We start from the raw sequence: 23,636 nt of genomic DNA, 5'->3' as shown, positions 1-23,636 counted from the left end.
GATGGGTGGATGGATAGTAAGCACACAGTAAAGGATGGATGGATGGATGGGTAGGTGGATGGATGGATGGATGGATTGATGGATGGATGGATAGATGGATGAGTGAGTTGGTGGATGGGTGGACAGGTGAGTGGGTGGATAGATGTGTGGGTGGATGGATGGATAGATGAGTGAGTTGGTGGATGGGTGGACGGGTAAGTGGGTGGATGGATGGATGAGTGGGTGGGTGGATGGGTGAGTGGATGGATGGATGGGTAGACAGGTGGATGGATGGTAAACACACAGCAAAGGATGGATGGATGAGTGAGTGGGTGGATAGAAGGGTGGGTGGGTGGAGAGACAGATGGGTGGATAGATGGATGAGTGGCAGATGGATGGATGGGTGAGTGGGTAGATGGATGGATGGGTGGGGTAGGTGGGTGGATGGATGGATGGATGGGTGGGCAGACCCATTGTAAGCACACAGTAAAGGATGAGTAGGTGGATGGATGGGTGAGTGGGTGGATGGGTGGATGGATAGTAAGCACACAGTAAAGGATGGATGGATGGGTAGGTGGGTGGATGGATGGATGGATGGATGGATGGATAGATGGATGAGTGAGTTGGTGGATGGGTGGACGGGTGAGTGGGTGGATAGATGTGTGGGTGGATGGATAGATGGATGGATAGATGAGTGGTGGGTGGATGGGTGAGCGGATGGATGGATGGATGGATAGAACAGTCAGTCTTGGATCACTACCTTAGTTAAGCAGAGTTACTATTCTGGGGCACTCCCAGACCACAAAACTTGATTGTATATACGTGTGCATGTGCGTGTATGCACACATATGTATACAAGCACTCATTCATGCATTTTCCCGAGTCTTTCCGAAGACATAAAAGTTAGGAGCACTTCCCCCATGCTTCCATGGCATCCTGGGCATGGCCACATCCCAGCGACTACTCCACTGCACTGTAAGTGTTTACCCATCTGTCTCTGTAATGACATTGAGACTCTTAGAGCACAGCACAGTCTCTGCACAAAGTAGATGCTCACTAAAGGATGTAAAAGGACTCGTTAGCACCTCCTCTCAATAGTCTGGCAGCTAGGGCTACTGCACCAGTGGCATCTGAGAGGCCTGACCCCACCAGCCTATTAATGTGTCATAACCTTTCTTGAGTGTCAAAAGCAAATCCTTTGAACTCAGTACTGACTGGGAGCTAGAGGGGCTGACGACAAGGTCTCTATATGGGTGAGATGAGAGTGGGAGGTGCAGCAGTACAGGGGGTCTGCTGATAGCAGCAGGCCCCAGGTCCTTCCCTTCCTCACCACATGGCCTGGTGGCAGTCAGTGCAGAAGCTCCAATTGCCCTCCTGTGCTGGGATCTGCACACACTTAGTCCACCCAGTAGCCCTCTGTGGGCAGAGCCCTGTCCTGGGCCCTGTGGTATTACTAGCAACAGAGGAAGCTGAGCAGAGACCACCTGTGCATTCAACCACGAGCAACAATCCTCTCCCTTCCTCCTCCATTTCCTCCCCTTTCTAGATTTTCTTCCTGTCATTTGCTTCACTCCCCTGTCTGTGCCAGAGCCTAGTGAGGCATGCCAAGGACACTGCCTTCTGTTATGGTCCTGTGGCTCTGTCCAGGATATCCTCAGCCTAACAGGACAGAGCCAACTCCTGGTCACGGAGGGCACCGAACCCAAAGAAAAAGCATGCATGGCTGGGGCAGGCTCTCACCTTACACACAGTCCATATGGAGGGAGACATCCCTTGTATGGATTATTTCACTTTTTAATTTCAGAACAGGATGTGTTTTAGTGGCTCTGGGTGTGTCTACAGGAGGTGCCAGGGCCAGGGTTGGAGATTACTGTTCTCCTGAAGCATAATGGAAGACACCTTCCTTGACTGGGGCCCCCAGGTTTGAGGAAGATCTAGGAAGTGCTTCTGGGTGTCTTACCCAATTTTCCTTGCTGGGGTTCCTTTCCATTTGCTCTGACCTCTGTTTTTAATGAAGAGGAGTAGCAACTAACCACTGTTGTCTACTAGTTAACAAAATCTGAAACCAAACCAACAAACAAACATTGCAGGCTCAAGTTCAGTGTCACTAAATTCCACAGTGAGAGTTAATTACAGTGTCTTTTTGCCAGTGTACTGTTGTTGCAAGTTCCTGAACAATTGTTTCTCATGCAGACCTAGTTACAAGCACCAGTTTAAATGTATGCAATCTAACAGTCTAACTGTGGTGTGAGAGTAACACCCCTGTCCCTGGCTTGAGGCCAGAATTTATTGATGTTGTTACTAAAACCATGAACAAAGTGCCCTTACTCAGAAGAGTAAAGTTCATTATTTACTCATTTGCACCTGAAATCTTTCAAAGGGTGCAGTCTTTAAATAAAAGTTACCAACACAGTTCCGAATGTCATTTTTTTTCCCCCATGCTGAGAAGCCTGTCACCTCTGCTTTTGAATGGAAGGCAGGGACCATCCCCTAATAAGGTGTCTATTAAGCTGCTCTGCACCTAGTGGGGAATTTTAAAGCTCAATAAGTTCACAAAAATGCAAGGTAAACTTTGCAAATGAAGCCAGGTAATCAGCTGCTAAGTCTTCTCTGACATGTCCAACAAACGGTTTGCAAACCACACCAGGCCTCAGCTACTGGCCTTCCAAGCATGGCTGATGCCTAGGGCGTGCGTTCTCCTCCGGGTTCTTGCCAACACAGCGCAGTAGATCTGAAATTTATCCCCACACTCGAGTGTGATGGGTGCCTGCTCCATCTCTGCAGTCAGCCTGCGGGTGGGCGGGGAGGGTGTGGATGGGAGCCAGTTGGCAAGTTGTCTGGGCCAGCAGGGCAGCTGACATGACACATTCTGTGTGGACACTCTTCTTATGAGGGAATTGTCTCCAAGCTTGCTTCCACGCTGTGAGCTCCTCTCCGAGACTGTTCACAGTGGGGCAAGCCACAGGAATATGGGCCCTGGAGCAAAACAGCAAGGGAGGGGTGAGTCTTGAAGAGTAGTTCCCAAATTGGGCTGATCTACAGCGTCACCCATGAAGCATTTTCAAAAACTGATTCTTTCACCCCTTAGATTCTGATTAAGTAGATCTGGGGCCTGGCCAGGAACTGGTGTAGTTTCAAACGCTCCCCAAGTGGTTGTGATGATTAGCTAATGTGGGAGCCAGTGACATCACCGTGGGTGTCCCATTCCAACCTCACCCCTGCATAGCAGCGCAGCCTATCTTCTCTTTGCCCTGAGCATCTATCTGCTGGGGGATGAGCCCCCAACCCTCTCCTGTCCAGTTTCTAAGGCTCAGGACCTACTTTCCAGCCCCCTGCCCACCCCAGCACTGTGAGCTGTGGATACCCACCTATAGGGCCATCATGGTACAGAGGGAGTAGATACAGACGGGAATGCAGAGCCATATGTGTTTGGTAGAAAACAATAAGAATGATGAGTATGGAGCCTGAAGAAAGCAAGAATAAGGGGGGATTTCATGAAGAACTTCCAGTTTGTAAGCAAATGTTCTACAGATCGGTTCTGTCTTCTGTGGGCTAGAACATCAGGAAAGGGTCCAAACTGAAGCTAGAGGCTTGTAAGGTACAGTAAGATATAATATGTGACCCAAAGGGACAAGATACAACCAGGAGGAGCTAAGTGTGGCTGCAGGGTCTCTGTCACAGAGATCTTCCTGATGAGCACAGGATGGCTTGTGGCCTCCTAGCCTGGAGGCAGGAAGATGGGTCAGAACACCTCTGGTTATCAGTCACAGGCTAAAACTCTTCCCTGTATTGTTTAGCTTGAGAAAAGCTGTCCTCAATGGCACATGCCCGTGGGACACGTGCTTGACTGTTTTTTTTAAATGTTGAAAGGTCACCATGAACCATTTGCATTTCCCCCTTAGGTCTTGGCACTGGTGTGTAACTCGAGGCAGTGGCACAGCATTGTTTTGTGGGCTCCTCTTAATGTGGCACTAAATTTGTCGCACTCCAAGATTAAATACTTGGTCCCAACCTTGCGAGCACAGAGCGCTACCAGAATGAGCTAGGCTGTTGTTTGCAAGCTGATATTCACCCACTGAGTCCTACTTGCACGTGAACTCCATGGGCCAGGCTGACCACAGCTCCGGAGATCCAGTGCAGAACTAGACACAGAAACTGCCTGTCCTCGTGGAGCTTCTGTTTTCCTGAGGGAGACAGAGAGGAGATAAACAAGCAAGATAACTTCAGATAGTGAAGAGATGTGATCGAGAATGGAAAGGGCCAGGGGATGGACTGGAGCGTTGGGACAGACCTCATGGCAGGAGGGGTGCTAGGACTGAGAACAGGAGTGTGAGCAGAGGGCCTAGCTGGGTAAAGAGGTCAGCGAGGAGTCTGACAAAAGTCTTGGGGTAGAAACCAGCTGGGGTGTTCAGTGAGCAAGAAGGAAACCAAGGGGCTGAAATGGAGTAAGCAAGGGATTAAATGGTAAGAAATGAAGTTCGAGAGGAGCCAGACCCCAGATCATGTCAGCCTTGGAGTCTGGCACAGGGTTTAGACATATTCTAAGTCCATGGTCATTCGGCTTAAGTCCTTTGTGTGATGTTATAGCTGAGGTTATATCTTAAGGCCTCACATATAGTACTAGTGGAGGGGCTACTGGCTTCAGCCCAGACTCCCTCCTTTTACAGGCAAGGAGGCCTGCCAGGGGGGTCAGTGTAGAAGAGTGTTCCCCTGAGAGAGTGAGTAGGGAGGGGCTGTCTCCATTCTGAATTGGGGCAGAGCACACAGTGGAACGGTGGGGACCAGGGTCAGGGAGAGAGAAGATCTCAGCCCAGCACTGGAACCCAGGAAGGCCAAGGCAGCAGGCCGAGAAACAAGAGAAAGTGAAGCAGCAAGCTGTGTGGGGAGCCAAGAGGGCAGAGTAAGCAGGCTGGACCTCAGGACAGGAGACAGGGAGCCAGAGTCTGTTTTTCTATGTCTGCTGGGTAAACCAAGCAGTGGGAGGATTAAAGAATGTTTTCCATTTTAGCCACAAATTATACTGCATTCAGCCCTGGGCTTCAGGCATGCCTGTAGACTTAGGTGCTGTGCCATGTGACTGCCTCATGCTCCTTTGCCAAGACTTCCCTCCTCGATTGAGGCCCTGTCCCTAAAAGTCTTTCTTTATCTCTAGAGTCTCTAGATGGCTCTGGGCATCAGTCATGGGCAAGTCCACAGGGCTGAGGGGCAGGAACTGGGCTCAGCCCAAGAGGCTGTGTGTGCTGGGGCTCTGGGGACCAAGACCAGTTGGGGGTGGGGGGTGCTCAGGCTCAGTGAAAGGAGGGACATGTACTCAAAAGCTGGCCTTACTCTGGTCAGGCTATGAAGGGTTCCTGGAGAAGGAACTATTTTTGGAGACAGAACTAAAAAGAGAGAATATGGTAACGTTGGTGGGATCTCTGTTTCTAAAGTAGATGTTTTTGAGAGTTCTTGAGCACTCACTCAGCAGAGGGAACGTTGAGCAGCTATGTGTGAGGGCAGAGTGGCACCAAAATGGCAGAATGAGGCCGCACAGGATGGTTGTGTAGCTCTGGAACAGGAAGAGTCGTCCCTGGGTCTGAGCTACAGGAAGTATTGCCCAAAGTGAATTGGGGTTCCTTTGCTACTTTGACAAGGAAACTTAACCTGATATGTTCCAGTCATGGCCAAGGTCCATGGTAGATGAAGCCATAATAATGATGGTAATGATATTAGGTAGCAAATACTGGGTTCTAGCTGTGTGCCAGGCACAGACCCGTACAAATTCCCATGTGTTACCTCATTTCATCTTCACAGAAGGTGTCTTATACAGTTATCACTGTTCTCAGTCTCGTTTCTAGACTTACCCTATGACTTAGCAAGCCCATGACTTGGTAGCTACCTAAGTGAAATGAGAACCTATTCTCACACCAAAACCAGTACACCAGTACTTACAATGACTTTATTCATAATCATAAGAAGGTGGAAACAGTCCAAACACCTCTCTGCTGCTGATGGGTAGGTGGACCATGGCACGTCCATACAATGAAACACTTTTCAGCAATGAAAAGGAGCAGACTCCTGGGAATGCCACATGGATGAGTCTCAGCTGCCATGTGATGAGTGAAGGAAGTCAGGCCCAAAGGCTCCATACTCTCTAGTTTACTTATACGGCATTCTGGAAAAGGCAAAAACTAAAGGGACACATGGCAGGTCATGCCAGGAGCTGGAGATCGGGGAGATGGACTCCAAAGGGACCTGGGGTTTGGGTGGAGGGGGGGTATTGAGTGAATTGTAATTATTCCTTGTCCTCATTGTGCTTGTGGCTACACAGCAGTGTATGTTTATCACAACTCATGGAACTGCACACTAATGAGGGGAATTTTGCTCTATGTAAATTATACCTTAATTAAAAATGAAAATACAACTCAGGGATGATTGGCCGCTTTTCAAAACTGCTCCGGAAGGATTTTGTTTACATAGTATTCTCACCTGCTACACTGTCAGTGCTCCCATTTCCAAAGGGCACTTTGTTGGTTTCAAGTGAATATTGCGGCTGAGCTGTTTGCTATTTGGAGACTTGGAAGTAGGAGCCATAACCCGGAGACAAAGACCCAAGACAGCAGAGACAAAGAAACAAACACAGAAGACAGCTAGCCTTGTATCTTAACAATGGGGACATTAGCTAAGTGCTTCCTAATCCTTTGATACCTTTGACATAACCATAAAGTTGATGAGATCTTACTTTTGTCTGCTACCGCCTTATAGCTTACAAAGCTCTCATGAGGCATTCACTCCTGATCTGCACAATGCTTCTGCCACTTAGGTGGGACAAGTGTTGTCATCTCCATTGTTAAAAGAGGAGGGAGGTGCTGAGAGTTCTTACCTCTGTGTGTGGGTGCATACCGCTTGGCCCTCGCCACAGGCTGGCTAATCAATCTAAGATGCATGGTAATTTGGTGTGATATTACTATCTTACTCATCCTCACTTTTCCTCATCAAAATCTCAAATATCACTGGTGTGAGTAAAACTAAGAATTGACACTGAAGGAGAAAAGTAAAGGAATGCTAACTGCCTCTTAATGTTGGCCTAATTTAGAATATGAACACGTCTTGTTCCAGTCCTAATAGGAGTAAGTTTACAAGCTCCCACCTGTTCAGAATGGTCTGACCAGTAGTTAGTTACCTGTTCTCACTGTGTGATGGCAAGTCTGCTGGGCTCGGTGTCTAGAGCCTGGATTGTATCATGCCATCTGTGAAATATGAGTGTCACTTACTTATGTCATCTGGGAATGACTGTGCTAATCACTGAATGGCTTCTGCCCTAACCCTCACTTCCACCCCCATTTATTGAGCCAGCTCAGCCCTGTGCTCAGTTTCAATGTGCCGTGAGGAAGACACACACCATTCCTTTTTCAAGTTGCCCACAGCCTCACTCCTCAGATAACCCTCTCTCCCAAATGGCAAGTGCTTCCTGAAGCTTTTTGGTGTGGGTGTCCCTTCTGTGTCATCTGACTGTGAGCCTCCCAGGGCAGTGATCATATCTACATTCTTCTGTCTTCCCACCACGCCTGGCACTAGGGTCTGCACACGGTGGGCGCCCACTTGTCTTTAGAAAGAAGTCTTTTAGGCCAGGAGGGCCCTTAGCCTACAGTACAAGCTCTCACAGGCTAGATGGCACTGTTGCTAGAGTCAAAGCAGGTGTGTTCTGAAATAAGAGGGAGGAGGGAAGAGAAAATAGAGCAGGAGGCCCTGGACCGTTCACTTGCTGAGTTTGACTCAGACACATTGCAGAGACGCAGGGGGACTCCTGCCTCACCAGCATGGAGCGCTTTGCTGTTCCAGGGCATCTTCACCAATGTGGCTTTAGAGGGTTTTCCCCACAACCTTGGTAGTAGGCAGGACACTGCACCAATTCTAATCTTATAGAACGGCAGCTTGGAGAAATCAAGTGCCCGGGCAGAAGTTAAGTGGCAGCTAATTGGTAGAGATGTCTTACATCCATACCTTGCTGGCGTCACCCTGCCAATGCGGGCCCCCAGAGTTTGTCCAAAGTGGATGACTGTGGTCAGGAGAGTGGCCTGGGTGAACTGGACCCAGTCTGAGAAGGAAAGGTGGGGTTCGCAGACAGATTGACTGCAAGGCATCAGCCCAACCTCTGCCTCAAAATGTTTGCTTTTGTGACCGGGGGCAGAACATAGTCCTTTCGGAGGAAACAAACGATCACACGTGCAGGTTCTTTGAAGAACGGCAGTTGTGGGTAATTTGTACACTTACTAGGATCTACAGTGAATGGTTGATGTTTTGTTTAAAGAATGATCTATTTGGGGATGCAGCTCTTTGGGTCGGGTTCTGTCTGTCATCTGTCCGTTGCTTTATTACATTCACATATTTCTCTTTAAAATGAAACAAAGTAAATAAACCATCCTGTGCATTAGGCAGAATGGGTGTCATGACCGCGCCCATTTTACAGATGAAGAAATAGCGGGTCAGAAACGTCAAGACTTGTGTCTGAGATCACACAGCTGGTAACTAAAATGTCAGCTCAGTTTGAGGCAAGGATCAAATCTTGTCCTCATTTCGCCTTGGTTTTTCCAGGCTATGTAGAGATCACAGAATTAGGAGGGCTGTTGTGGCTATCAGAGACTAGGAAAACACCTATCTAGAGTAATGAATGATTAAGGATATGCAAATTGGTGCAAATTTGAAAGAAAATCGATATATCTGTTTGTGCCTTCTGATTGTACTCTCCTGTTTCCACAGGATGATGAAGATAAGCTGACCTGGAAAGATCGTTTCCCAGGTTACTTGATGAACTTCGCCTCCATCTTGTTCATGGTAATTTCCTTGATGGAACACCTGCCTGTAACTTATGCATGTAGATCCTGTAGAGCAAATGCTATGGGTGGGTTATTCTAGTATGCTGTGGGGATAATGAGGACTAGTAAAGATGAAGCCACAGTCCTGTCTAAACAGGGAAGATCTAACCTGATAGCGAGGCCACTACCCGCCATCTGAAGAGGGAAAGGTGATTCCCTTGGACCTGGGATGGGGGTCAGTGGCCTTCAGTGGCTACAGAAGGGGGTTCTGTCTTCCCAGCCTTGAGCCCAGGTATTTGAAATTGGAACTTCCGGGGGTGGGTTGTGATGTGGTGCCTTCCGCATTGAGACAGACCAAGACCTTGGAAGAAGTAATCCAGGTAAGATGGCTGCAGAATTGTGGCAGCCTGTTGGGGCTGTGGGCTGGCTGGCTCTCCCTGATGGTTTGTGGAAGAGAACAGAGCCTGGAAACCACGGAAGACAGCCAGCTTTGGCTCCGCGAGCCTGATTCTTCAGCCTTGCCATGTTTACTTCCCTATGTTCTCCCTTAGAGTTTGGAAGAACCTTTTCAGAAGACCCAGATGGTCTCAGCTATGTCAGCAAAGATCAGGAATAGGTCTGTGATTCAGGCTCAAGTCAGATCAGAAAAGTGGTAGCTGGTCATTCTTGGGAGCCAGGATGTGAGTGGAGCAAGAAGACCTCAGGAAGGTGAAGCTCAGAAGGGCTCAGCTCGGGTCACTGAGACACCTGCCCCCCCCCCTTTCTGTGTACATTCCTTCTAGTGTTCAAGACTAGAACTTCCGGCTTACAAAGGAGAGTTGGGTCCTTAGAGCATTTCTAAGCATTTCTAAGCATTAGTTGTGGGGTTGGGGAGGGATTGCTTATTCTGGGACTGAAATCATAATTATTTTCTGGTGACTCTGGCAACTCTGGCCCTGATCTGAGATTATTATTGCCATTATTATGGTCACTGTGATCACTGGGGACAGGAGCCGTGTCTTAATCTCAGAGATTGAAAAAGAGAAGGGATCCTAGGCACCACCTATTCCTGCTCCTCATTTCACAGAGCAGTACAGAGTTGATGTACAGATCCTCTGAAGTACAGAGGTGATGGGTGCCTCGCCAAGACTTAGAAGTCTGCATCTGTTACCTTAACAAGAGCAAGGCATATAGAATTTATTCAAGAATATGTGGCAAGTTGCAGGGTGTTACACAGGAATGATACAAAGTTTAGTTTAGCATTTCAGAGCCTCCCACAATATGCATATTGTCATCTCCAAGTTTATTCATTCATTCAAAAAATGTTTAACGGGGCAGGTGGGGGAGGCACCTGGCTGGCTCAGTTGGTGGAGTGTGCGACTCTTGATCTTGGGGTTGTGAGTTCGAGCCCCACGTTGGGTGCAGAGATTACTTAAAGTAAAATCTTCATAAAACACTGTTAAAATATATTTAATGGGTGCCATCTATGTGCTTGACACTGTTCTTAGGCACTGGGGATAGAGTAGAAAATAAAATAATCCCTCCTTTAAGGAGTTTACAGATGGCAAATACATACATAAATAAGAAAATTGATAAGTAAAATAGACTTCTATCTCCAGTAGTGGTAGGTTAGGATATTAGTAGCACCCCATCTTGCTGAAAATAACAAAAAATACTGGATGAATGTATTTTTTCATTCTTCCTAAAGGCTTGGGAGGCTGATAGGTTAGTAATGAATACTAGGCGATTCCTTTGTTTTTTAATTTTTAATGTTTATTTATTTATTTTGAGAGAGAGAGAGAGAGAGAGAGAGCGAGTGTGTGAGCAGGGGAGGGGCAGAGAGATATTGAGACACAGAATCTGAAGCAGGCTCTAGGCCCTGAGCTGTCAGCACAGAGCCCGATTCGGGGCTTGAACTTGTGAACCATGAGATCATGACCTGAACCAGTTGGACGCCTAACTGACTGAGCCAGCCAGGCACCCCAATACTAGGCTATTCCTAATATGGATCCATCTAGGGGAAACTGAGAACCAAGAAACAAATACCTGGGCATTAATACTGCTTTTACTTTGAGGACATTTTCCCATGTAGACAAACTTGGGCTTTGGTTTTGGTGGTTTTATGGGGCAAGGAGGATAGCAATCAGAAGATATGGCTCACTCAAAGTGGGGATGCTAACAGGAAGTTCTCACCAAGTTAAACTGGAACTCCACAAGGAACCACACTCTCAGAATAAATGTGAAATAGAACTAAACCCACCCCCTCCCGACTCGTGTGACTGTAGAGAACACTGCTCTGGTTCTAAGTAGAACAGGGAGAAAAGAGGAACAAAACCTTGTCTCTGAGAAGTGGTCATGGATCATCCCCATCGTGGACTTACAGCATAGTTTGTCACTTGAGAGACCCAGGGAACCTCGGGCTGTAAACTTGGTCGAGGACAGGCAGCCCTTCCAGGTGCCTGGCAGAAGCCAACACAGATTCTCTGTAGGAAGGCATATTTACACCAGTCCTCAAAAAATCCCCCAGAAGAATTTTTCCAAGACCAAAAAGAGAACACAGTTAAAAACAATTAATTGCACAAGAAGCTGAAGCACTCTGAAAGAGAACCAGTGGGGATAGACAGAAAAGACTAAAGGTCACAGGTTAAGACAGCCAGTTTGAAAATATCTGCCAAAAATAAGAAACTATTTTAAAAATGACCTAAAGATTTGAAAAGCAGCCAATAATCTTCTAGAAATGAATATATATTGATAAATATGAATATATAATATTTAATAATGAACATATGTGATATGAATATGAACAGGAGTATATAAATGTACATAAACATAATATTACATATATACACTATGGATGGGATTAACAACAAATTAGACATAGCTGAAGAGATAATTTTTGAACTACAGCACAGGTTAGAAAAAATTATCCATAATGCAGCATAGGGAGACAAAAGGTTGAGAATTCAAAAGAGAAATTAATAGATTTGGAAACAGACTGAGAAAATTTAACATGTATTTAATTGCACTACTGCAAAAGGAGCGAGAATAGTAATGAACAAGATACACTAACCGATGGTCACCTAATTGGCTAATTCTGCTAACAGAATTCCAATTTGGAGATTGAAGAATCCCAGTGTGGCTCAGTCAGTTAAGCGTCTGACTTCAGCTCAGGTCTTGATCTCACGGTTTGTGAGTTCGAGCCCCACATCAGGCTCTGTGCTGACAGCTCCGAGCCTGGAGCCTGCTTTGGATTCTGTGTCTCCTTCTCTCTCTGCCCCTCCCCCACTTGTGCGCGCGCACGCACTCTCTCTCTCTCTCTCTCTCTCTCTCTCCAAAATAAATAAATAAATAAATAAATAAATAAATAAATAAATGGAGAATCCCAATGAAATTAAGCAGGAAAAATAAAAAGAAATCTACATTTACATTCATCACAATGAAATCATAGAATATATAAGACACAAGGAAAATCTCAAATATGTTCAGAAATCAAAAGATTACCTTCAATGAAGAGACTGTCCAATTAGCCATTGATTTCACATAGCAGTTGGAAGTCAGAATATACTGACATGCTGTCTTCCTGTGCTGAAAAGAAAACACTTGATAATCCAGAATTCTATACCCAGGAGAAATACAATATAGAAGTATTAGGATAAAGATATTTATAGTGAAACAAAAACTGAGGTTTTCCACCAACTGAATCTTTCACTAAAGGTAATCCTAAGAATGTACTTCAGATGTGATCCCATATGGAGAATTATAGTTTTAAGAAGTGAAGAACAAAGTGGTAAATAATGTGGGAAAGCCTATGCGTACCTTGGCTGTGAAAACTATAATGATGGTGTCTCATAGGGTTAAAAATAAGGTAGAATCGGGGTGCCTGGGTGGCTCAGTCAGTTAAGTGTCTGACTTCAGCTCAGATCATGATCTCATGGTTCATGAGTTCGAGTCCCACATTAGGCTCTGTGCTGAAAGCTCAGAGCCTGGAACCTGCTTCAGATTCTGTCTCCCTCTCTCTGCCCCTCCCCAGCTTGCACTCTGTCTTTCTGTCTTTCTGAAAAATAAATAAACATTAAAATAAAAGTAAATAAGGTAGAATTACAGTGTACACAGTAATAATAGCATATAAGTTGGGTGGCCATTAATGGAACCATAACAGTGTTAGGTCTTTTTATTTTCTCCCTGACAATTTATATGGAAGGACAAGGCTAAGAATATACCAAATGAACACTTATTATAAAACAGTTATAAATACGATGGTGTGGCATTGTTGCCAGGATATAATTAGACCAGTGGAAAAAACAGAAAGCCAAGAATCAGAGCCATGCAAGTGGCACTGCTTATACTTGGAGAAAAGGTGAATCCAAAAGAATTTCATCATAGGATGCAAAACAGAGGGAAGTCCACGATGACTTTAAGGTTCTTATCCTGAGCAATCAAAAAAGCTGGAGTTATCCCTTACTGGGATAGGGAGGAATTCTGAAGTTGCCTTCATAATGGATATAAATTTGCAGTTCAGAGGACTCCTAATCAGATGGTTATTGGTGGTATTTACAGCCATGAAATTGTATGAGATTACCAGGAGGCTGAGGGTCAATAGAGGAAAGTCCTAGGGTTGAGTCCCAAGACACTGCCATGTTCAAGTTTGGGAGCATGAGGAGGATCCAAAAGACAAGATTAAAACTAACAGCCAAAGGATTGTAGGGAGTTGTGGAAACCAAGAAAGTATTGCAAGGGGAGGGCAATCAATTATGTCATATGCCAGTGATCAGTCAGGCAAGGAGAGCACTGAAAATAGAAGCTTGTCTACTGTATGAGAGAGGAACTGGTATCATCAGCATCACTGTCAACAACAAACAGGTTACCTCACCACCACGGACAAACGAAGGCATACCTTTGTTTTATTGTGCCTTTATTGCGCTTTGCAGGTGTTACATTTTTTATAGTTGAAGGTTTGTGGCAGCCTGCTTTGAACAAATCTCTTGGCACCATTTTCCCAAAGCGTTTGTTCACTTCTGGTCTCTATGTCATAGCTTGGCAATTCTTGCATTGTTTCAAACCTTTTCATTATTATTATATTTGTTACGGTGATCTGTGATCAGTGATTACAATTGACTGAAAGCTCGGATCGTTAGCACTTTTTAGCAGGAAAATATTTGTTAATCAGAGTATGTATGATGGGTTTTTTTTAGACATAATGCTACCGCACACTTAATAGATTACAATATAGTACAAACATAACTTTTATATGTACTGGGAAACCAAACAATTCATTTGACTTTCTTCACCATAATAACTTGCTTTATCACGGTGGTCTAGAACCAAACCCGCAACACTCTTGAGGTTTGCCGGTACTGAAAACTGGCTCAATGGTGGGTCATCTCCCCAAAGTTCTAATTTTTTTTTTTAATTCCATGGAGACCTCCTAACTGGTGTGGAGTTTTTTCTGTGTTGTTTGGAAGTAATATATAATTATATCTTTGATCTTCCTTTTCCCAACCCCACCCGACTGACTCCACATCTTGATACAAATGGGAGATTCAATATTGGAACTGAGAACTAATTGTTGCGTCTCTCTATGCCTGGGGTCCCCCACCTGTCATCAGCCAGTGCCCAGAACTGGACTACGTGAACAGGAGCTAGGAGGAGAGTGGTAGAAATAGGGCAGGAGCCCTTTAAAGATCACCCCTTTACAGTCAGGCGTGCTTGGGTTGACAGAAATAAAGATCAATAGCACTCCTTCTTACTCTCAAAAGTATTATGGGTTGGACAATAAATTACATAGTCTCATACCTATTAGATTTTTAAAAATCTTTATTTTATGCTAACTTTTCCTTATTTTTTTTCATTGGAAAAAAAACAACTCTGTCTTCTAAAGAAAAGGGCTTGGCACAGCCCTAGAACAAGGTGTGGAGTGGCACATAAAGGGGCAGGGTGATGTTTCTTAAAAAGTGGGGTTTGGTTATGGAATTAGAGTAAAGCCAAAGGCACATACTGCAACACATGTGAGTACTGAACGTCCTTCTCTCCTCCACCCCGTGATTAAACGTTGGCAGGAGAGGTCAGGACCACGGCTGTGGGGAGGGTTTCAGGGATGCCGGTCTGCCAGATCAGCTGGGGATATTTTTCATGGGATGGTTGAGAATAAGGCAGTGCCCCGCTGCTGTGTTCCTCTTCCCCAGCTGTGACAGAGGCCAGCGTGGGACAAGGTGAATTTTCTCTTTCTTCTCCAACCTAATGTGTTGAGCTACAACAGTGTTTTTCCTTTTTGAATTAAAGGTCTTTTGTTTTCTTTTTATGTGGGAGGGGATTATCAGAAGCAGTGTCCTGGCTCTAGAGCTAGGTGCTTGAGCTTTCCTTCCATGCCCAAGGCAGTCATTTACTTCCACTTGTGTGTTGGGGACCAGCCCCCAGAAACCCTCCTCCATCACCTGCCTTATTGTGGTGGCCTCCAATTGTGCCCCTCCAGATTAGTCAGCCTGCTGAGGTTGTTCGCTGGCTCAGCTGATAGAGCATGCGACTCTTGATCTTAGGATCGTGAGTTCAAACCCCATGGTGGGTGTAGAGCCTACTTTAAAAAAAAAAAAAATCATCAGCTTACTGATCTTTTTAAAATCTGGATCAAATCATGTCACTTCTCTGCTCAAAACTCTCTTAAGGCCCTGCATCTCATGAGATATAGAAGCCAGCATCCTTGTGCCACAGGAATGGCCCTCCTCCTCTCCACACCCACCTCCCCCTTTTATTCTCCTTTGGCCACCCTCTGCCTGACAGCCCCTTCCCTCCGATTTCCCTCTTTAGGGCCTTCCTGAAATATCACCTCCTCACCCATGCCTTTCCTAACCAGATATACTCTCTGTTTGATGCATTTTAGTAGTTTGTTGTCTGTCTTTCCCCACTAGAAGATCAGTGCCACGAGGGCAGACACTCCTGGGCAGTCTGCTCACTACTATATCCCTGACACTTAGAATGGTGACTGGCATGTAGAAGGTACTCAAGACATATTTTATGAGTGACTGAATGAGAAAGTAAGGTAATTAATCATTAATAAGTTGCCAGAGATGACCTATTATGTCAATGATAAAGTCGATAGTGTGTGTGTGTTTTAAAATTGAGCTACTATTACGTGCCCTGCCTCAGACTGGCTCTTCTCCCACTGGTTCAGCCAAGATTGCTTCTGACTTATCTGTTTCTACTTGCTCTTTTTTTTTTGTTTTGTTTTTTGTATTCTTCTCTCCAAACCTTTCTCGTAGGAAACTGTCCCAAAGCTACTTCTTTGGGATTTTCTCTGACTAATCCCCCTGTGCTCTGCTCGGCACATATGAAGCTCATGAACTGAGCCCGTACTCTGTCCGCCTGCTATTAGGCTCATCCTTGTACGTGTGCAGTGGTTTTCTCCACCATGATTGTGGATGTAAGACCTGGAGCGTGGGGACCAGACCATCTCTCCTTCCTGTCTCTCATAGCATTAAATAGGACTCTGGACTCCATAGCCTGGGTTCTGTTGCAGTTTGGCTGTGTCCACAAGTAAAGCTATGGGATCAGAACACCAAAAGCAATGGGGACCATGGTGATGTTCCCATGTTCTGGAGAGCTAGGGTGCTAGAGCCAGGGACCAGCAAATCTTTACCAAGTAGGTTCTGCAGTAAGGCACCGCTGTGAAAGGGCGTGAGGCACAGAATGCAGTCCAAGACAAGTCCCCACTTTTGGCCTATTTGGGGGGAGACTGCTCATAAACATGAAATATCCCCAGCACATATTTCCTGAATTTACTAAGCAACATCAACACTGTAGCCACAGTGGTGAAAACAGTGCTGAATTTAGTAACTACTAGAGGACCTGCTTTCTAACATCAGGATAGAATGAGATTGTAGACGTGGGAGCCACAGAGCAGGGTTCAGATCCTGGACAGTCAGTAAATGGCATCCACAAAAGGCATGTTTTACATGATTGTTATGAGGATAAGTGCTCAGGAAGATGTGTACTGAATAACGCAATCGAGAGGGCACCGCCATTAGCATCCCAGCTTTGCCAGGAGCTATCCAGACCCTGGACTGATCACATTGCTGCTTCTTGGGCCTCAGTTTCCTTATATATGAAATTAGAGGCTGGACGTGGATGACCCCTGAATGCTAATATCCTTTAACTCCCATCAGGATCCCAGAGGCTAGGGTTGTAGGCCACGCCTTGTGACCTTGAGCAAATCACTTCACTTTTCATGCCTGTTTCCTCATCTGCAAACTGGTCACAGGACTGGGCTGGTGTCCTCCAGGCTCATCTAGCTTGAGGAGTCCTGAGGAGCCTGCAGGGACACTGAAGGACAGCTTCAGACCTGGTTGCTGTAGTGGAAGGGAAAATCAGGAGCTGAGAATCTAGGATTGCACAGAACAGCACCAGAGGGCTGGGGAGGGGTGTGTTGGAGGTAGGGCCCAGGAGGACAGGAGGCTGGGACAAGTGAGTAGAGCAGTGCCTCTAGAACTTGGATAGGAGTCTTGTTCAAGTGCAGATCCTGAGCCACTGGATCTGGAGCTGGAGATGCTGCATGTTGACCAAGCTCCTGGCCCATGCAGCAGGTCCATGGGTCACACTCTGGGTAGCAATAAAGAATTTTCTTCCTTCCCCAGTTTAGCAGCTGGGCCTCTTGGAGAAGAATAGAAGCCAATCTCCTTCCCCCTCATTTCTCCATGCCCCACCCCCAGGACCCAAAGCAAAGGATGTTTTTGCCATTGTTTTCCCCCCAGTCATTCCCCCAGAATCCTCCAGAACGCTCACACACACTCACTCTTTGATGCCCTGGCCTTCCCCGCCTCATCAATACTTCCATCACTGGCCTTTTGCTGCAAAAGTGATTTCGGGGGAAAAGAATCTCACACCACGTTTTCCAGGCCCTTACTGTCTGGCAGTGACAGTCCCGGAGGAACGGGAAGTGAAAATGTCTACATTGTTGGAGAGCGGTGATGTCATGTCCAGCCTTTCCTACTTACACGGTGCCCATTCCTCCGTTGTCCTGGAGGCTGGGGCTTCTGCTGCTCCCACTCCCTCTAATGAGGGTCTCCCACACGGTGTCATTCCCATGTAACCTCTTCTCCACCCTGACATACACACATGTGCGTGCGCACATGCACGCACACACGCCCTCTACCCAGAGAACGTTGCCATCCTGCCTGCCTTAGGGAGGCCTCCTTTTTCACACTGTGGCCCACAGGGCAAATGCTGATATTTGTACAACGTGCGGGGATAAACAGCTGAGGCTGCCACCAGCACACCCCCAGCTCCGGCACCCCCAGGCGCCCCCCAGAGGCCTGAAGTCCTTCATACCTTGACACATCTGGAACCCATTCCCCATTCGCCCACCGGTGTCATACACAGCTTGCAAAGCATTGCTTGAACCAGAGCGCCCCCACCCCGACCCCTGCTACCCCCTCTCTCCTCCCCTCCTTTCTAGGGAGGGAACGTGTAGTCCAGGATACTTTGTATTTTCAGAGGGAATCTTTGCTGTCCCCAGCCAGCGCCAACCACCCCCCTCCTGCCCCCACCATCCCCTGATCCCAGAGGAAATACTACCTGAACAGCCTTCTGTGCAGAAAGAATTCTTTTTTTTTTTTTTTTTAAATTTTTTTTTTCAACGTTTATTTATTTTTGGGACAGAGAGAGACAGAGCATGAACGGGGGAGGGGCAGAGAGAGAGGGAGACACAGAATCGGAAACAGGCTCCAGGCTCCGAGCCATCAGCCCAGAGCCTGACGCGGGGCTCGAACTCACGGACCGCGAGATCGTGACCTGGCTGAAGTCGGACGCTTAACCGACTGCGCCACCCAGGCGCCCCTGTGCAGAAAGAATTCTAAGAAGACTTCACTTGACTGACGCAAATTAGAGTTTTGCTCTGAGCAGGTTACACACCTAGACGTTCAATCTCCTTCCTCTGCCCTGAGAGCTTATGCAGGGCACTTTCTTCCCCTGACATCCTTCTGCTTCATGGAAATGGTCCTCCCTGGCTCTGATGGGAGAGGAGAGGGCCTGGTCTGGGAGAGTGAGTTATTATTCTTAGGTTCTAGAAAGAGGAAATGGGGGGCCCTTGGAGGTCAAGCGACTGGTAAGCTTTCCTTTCAGCCTAACAGCCGGAGATTTCTGCACCAAAGGAGAAATCCGAGTCCTCTATTACAGTTGCCTGGCAGAGAAATCTTACAGTGATATTTTGTCCACCCTGAGGACCAAGAGTCTACAAATCTCATGCCTGGTTTATCTCTCTTTATTCTTCTTTGGGCAGCTTTCCCACACACACCGCATGAAGCTGACTCACCGCTTCTCAGCTCAGACACCTTCCACGGCTCCCTGTTTCCTTTCACCGAGAGCCCAGTTTACATCCCATTATTCCCCTGATCTGCTTGTTCCTCTGTACTCTCAGCCCCTTCACAGAGCATGCAGTACCTCTCAGGTATCATTCACTGTAAGAGTTCAGCTCTCCTCTGTGGTCAACTGGAAACCCCCTAATGAAAGAAATAACATCACGTGTGTTGTACGCACCTCAGCGTCCAGTGTTTTCATCCTTAGGGGTTTGTATGTGTTAGAGACCATTTGGCATTTCGTAAATGGAAGACAGTCTCCATGGACAGTGCACCCCTCCATAGAATTTGCAGGAGAGTTTAGAGGGTGTGCCGCCCCCTTGTTGCCTACTGGTGGACTCCAGATTAATAGTACCTGACGTAGCGAAGAGGACTGTTGGCCGACCAAATAATAGCTGCCCGGTACTTGTCTGCTGAGCTGTAACTCTCCCTTTCTCTCAAACAGATTGCCCTGACATTCTCCATCGTCTTTGGGGTCATCGTGTATCGCATAACAACTGCAGCAGCCCTGTCTCTCAACAAGGCTACACGCTCCAATGTCCGGGTGACAGTGACAGCCACAGCAGTCATCATCAACCTCGTGGTCATCCTCATCCTGGACGAGATCTATGGTGCTGTGGCCACATGGCTCACCAAAATCGGTACTGTGTCACGAAATCCCATGTCTGCCCTAGGCCCCCTTGAACGAAGTCGGCTCAACACATGCGAGGTTTTTGGTGGTGGTGACTGAAAACGAAAAAAGGAACAGGAACAAAATGCTTTGTAGAGTGCATTTCGGTTGGAGAAATGAGGAAGTACTGAAGTTAAGTACTTGCAGGGCCTGCCAGGGGCCTCCCCTCAGCGAGAAATCCTCCTTAGGGCATTCTCTATCAGTAGTCTTCCAGCCCAAGTTGATTGCCTCATTGTCCCCAAAGAATCATTCATGGGACCTATTCTTTTTAGCCTAACCTAGAAGCAAGATGGATTCAACACTTCCTGTTACAAATTACAGAGTTTTAGCCTTTCCTCATTTTCCCAGGAGTGTTTACAGAGTGGAGAAAGCTCTTGATACTTGAGCCCTGGAGGGTCTCATCTATCCCCATATTGCTGAGGCCCCAGAAAATCCACACATTCCCCACACACTGAGCAGACTTCAAAGAGGCATATCAGACTTCCCAAGCTTCAAGCCAGTGAGAAAAATGCGGTGGCCTCAGTATTCAGACGTGTCATTTGAGCCACAACCTGCTGTTGCCTGAGCACCATTTTTTGGCATTTGCGCTTATTAGACAGGGGAGAGCTGAGAACTGAGACCCTTTCCTCATGGTACTTATCCTGGGTGGCCTTGGGGCATGCACCTCTTTCCCTGGTGGAATCTGGGGACTAGGGCTGTCAGCTTCTGACTATCCTCAGAAAAATTGAACTAATGATTAGATGTCTTTAATTCACTGACTAGTTAAAAGCTAGACACTTGATAGGATAACCCCCTTGTCAAGAGAGCCTTCCCTGGAGGATCAGAACATTCCAGAAAGGTTTCACTAATTCCAGTTAAAGGGATTCTTTCAGTGCCTTTCCCTGGCTTGGCCTCTACTCACAGTGGACATTGACTTTTGGTCTCCATGTGGATGTAGCCAAGGTACCATCTGGAATGGAGGTTCTGCTCTCTTTAGGCATGTGCACATTAATAAGTGTTACCCGTCCGTGTCCCTTCATAGGTTTCTGGAGAAAAGTCAGCAGAGAATGTTGCTTCAGGGTGTTTAGTGGTATGTGAGATTCTATAGAAGCACTTAGGGGGAGCATCCTGGGGGGGCTTCTGAGGTATAAGGGCATCAAGTTGGATTGCTCAGGTACAGAGGGAGGGGGAAGAGGGCAGGAGGAGAAGAGGTTCCTGGCAGAGGAAACAGGATAAGAAATCTGGCAGTGAAGGGAGAAATCAGACCCTTCAGGGTCAGAAAAGTCCCCGGGGTGGGGGGGGGGGTGCGTGCACAGGGGCTAGGCTTGTACAATGGGCACAACTTTGGTGCCAGGGGAGCTGAGGGGGCAGAGAGCTCAGCGTACGGAAGAAGGAAACACGAAGCATGTCCAGGATGCTAGGGGAGTCCAGTGTGGTGGTTCTTCTAGGGTCTGCAGCATGTCCAGGGCATAGCGGAGTGAGAAACTAGGCCCAGAGCATTGACCCAGACCTGATTTTTCTGTAGAAGACCTTGAATGCCAGGCCAAGGATGCTGCTAATTTTCATAGACATGGGAAAGTGTTTGCTGGAGTTTGAAGAGTCATCTAATAAAAAGTACCTGTCTTTCAGCCCTAATCATTGAATATGCTAAAAAGTAAGATGTAGGCAAAAGCCAAGACTTCACTTTTAAAGCTAAAATAGGCTACATGGGAGGAAACAGCTTAGCAGGAGAGCCAGATAGACTTCCTAATACAGGATTACAGACAGACATCCCTCCCAGTGGCCAGCAACGGAGGGCAGGGAAGCCAGGCAAGTCTTAGGATGTGGAGGGGCAGGGCATAGACCCTTTTCTCCCCAGAGGAAGGGCAGAGGGGGTGGACAGATGAGGCATGCTGGTGTCACCCTCCAGGCTGACTAATGAGATAAGCTTCTGTCCCTCAAGAGGGTAAAGGATGAGGTGGGGGAGACAAGTTAGGGCATTACAAATAAGCACACTCCTTCCACATCGGGGAAGCATCAGGAGTGGAAAGAAACGTCCCCCATCCCCCTCAGTGGCTCTGGCCCCACACCACTGGGGGACTTTCTGAAGAATGTGACATGATTGGAGCTGTATGTTTGCAGAACTATCCTGGCAGGGACATAGGATGCCACAGAGAAGAGAGAGGCAGGAAGGCCTAATGTAAAGGAGATTAATGAGTGTGTGGGCAGGAAGTAGGGAAGAGAGGAACAGGAAATCGGCGATGGTGCAGAAATGTCTTCCTGCTGCCCATTTGCATTACTTTGTTTCACTTGTGTTCCATGGCTCTAGAGAGTGGTAGGGCTAGAAGATAGAGCCTGGTCCACAGTCAGAACCTCACTGACAAGGGTTTAGTGAGCACCTCCTGTCTACAACGCAGGGCAAATTCTCTTTGCACTGGGCCATAAAACACCATCCACACTGTGAAGCTACATCCACTGTTCCTAACAGTGCTTTCTCCCTCACCCAAAAAGTTCAGGCTCCCCCACGCTGTGCAACCAGTGGCTGGTAAGGAAGTCTGTGCTCTGGAAAGGAGATGAAATCCTGGCAAGTACCTTTTGTTCTTTGTGATAGTGATACTCATAAAGCGACTTTCAACTTAAAAGAGTTCTGTTATCCCATTTCATCCTCACAGAAACTGTGTGTGGTCAGCAAGGAGAGTATTATATCCTCATTTTACTAAGGCTCAAACTCAGATTGTCCCTCTGAACTGCAAATACCTTTTGCGCTCTGTCGGTGTGAGTTTCTTACTGTCTGTACCAAAGTGGTGTATTGGGTCTCCATGCAGGAACCCATGTGGGCCTCGTCCTAGGTTGCTGCTCTTGTCTGCCTTGGACTGGATGTTCTCAGAGGGTCAGACAGGTGTTTTTGTATAGTGGAAGGGCCACTGAATTCGGGAGCCCAGTGGAAGGAACCTTTGAGTTCTCGGCCTGACTCCTTCTCCCTCCCATCCCCAGATACGTGGCATTGGGCAAACAGGGAGCTTTTCTGGAACCAGTTTTATTGATCTTTCCTTCATTATTTCCCTCCTTCCTGTCCACTGATCATCACCTCTGTGGGGACTGTTGTCACAGCCTAAGGACTATGCCCTTGTCTTTAGCCTCTGTCTATGGGCCTCCTGCTTGGAAATCCCCACCCAGTCAGTCTTTTCAAACTTTCTCCTTGGGCTGGGGGAGGGGAGCACTACTCCATCCCCCCACAGACAACTTCCGTTTGCCCTTGGGTCAGATATAAACTAGCATTTGAGGCCCTTGTGTGTGGATTTCCCAGTCTTAGGGTAGACGAGACTCTGCCAGGGTGATAAATCTATCTTAAAATCTCAGGTGCATAATTCGGAGTTGTTTACTTGTTCTTGCTCACGCTCCATGTCCAGTGCAGCAGGGCAGGGGCTCTGGACCCAGACTGATGGAGGCCACATGGACACCAGGGAGGCTGTGAAACACACCATCTCTCACTTCTGCTCACAGCACACTGGCTGGAAGCAGCCTAATTGTGAAGCAGTGGGAAGATGTGTAGAAGTGTGTGGACACTCCATGGACAGCAAGGGTCTCTGCTGCTGGCTCCAGCCAGGCTACAAAGCCTTGGAGAACAGCTCCTCGGTCTTACGTTTCCTTTTATGTCCCCCATAGTGCCTGCCTCATAGGAGATCTGTGAGTTTGCTGATGCAGTTATCTCTGTCTTCGTATATGCATTCAAAAAAATTGTTTCCGGGGAATGCCCATAGGCTAGGCATCCTGCAAGCCACAGTGGAAGCTACCACGAGCATGTATGCGTTTGTTATTTCCTACCTTCAAAAGGATTTGCAGAAACATTGAGATGAATAAGGTAAATGTGAAGTTGGCTTGATGGGACAGTCACTGAAAGATGCAACAAAG

The 23,636-nt window shown here is 47.0% G+C and overlaps 1 protein-coding gene across 1 annotated transcript in view; it reads left to right on the top strand.

The window, feature by feature from the left end:
- The window catches only part of ANO2 (anoctamin 2), a 321,672-nt gene that overhangs the window by 240,155 nt on the left and 57,881 nt on the right, over window positions 1–23,636 (top strand). The window contains exons 15-16 of the mRNA XM_032593765.1: window positions 8,719–8,793; window positions 19,542–19,737. Of these exons, the coding sequence (XP_032449656.1) occupies window positions 8,719–8,793; window positions 19,542–19,737 (271 nt within the window). The remainder of the gene's footprint in view (window positions 1–8,718; window positions 8,794–19,541; window positions 19,738–23,636) is intronic.

Source organism: Lynx canadensis, chromosome B4 (genome assembly GCF_007474595.2).
Source record: "Lynx canadensis isolate LIC74 chromosome B4, mLynCan4.pri.v2, whole genome shotgun sequence".
NCBI lineage: Eukaryota > Metazoa > Chordata > Mammalia > Carnivora > Felidae > Lynx > Lynx canadensis.
The sequence above is the reverse complement of the archived record's forward strand: the minus strand, read 5'-3'. Positions and strand labels throughout refer to the sequence as shown.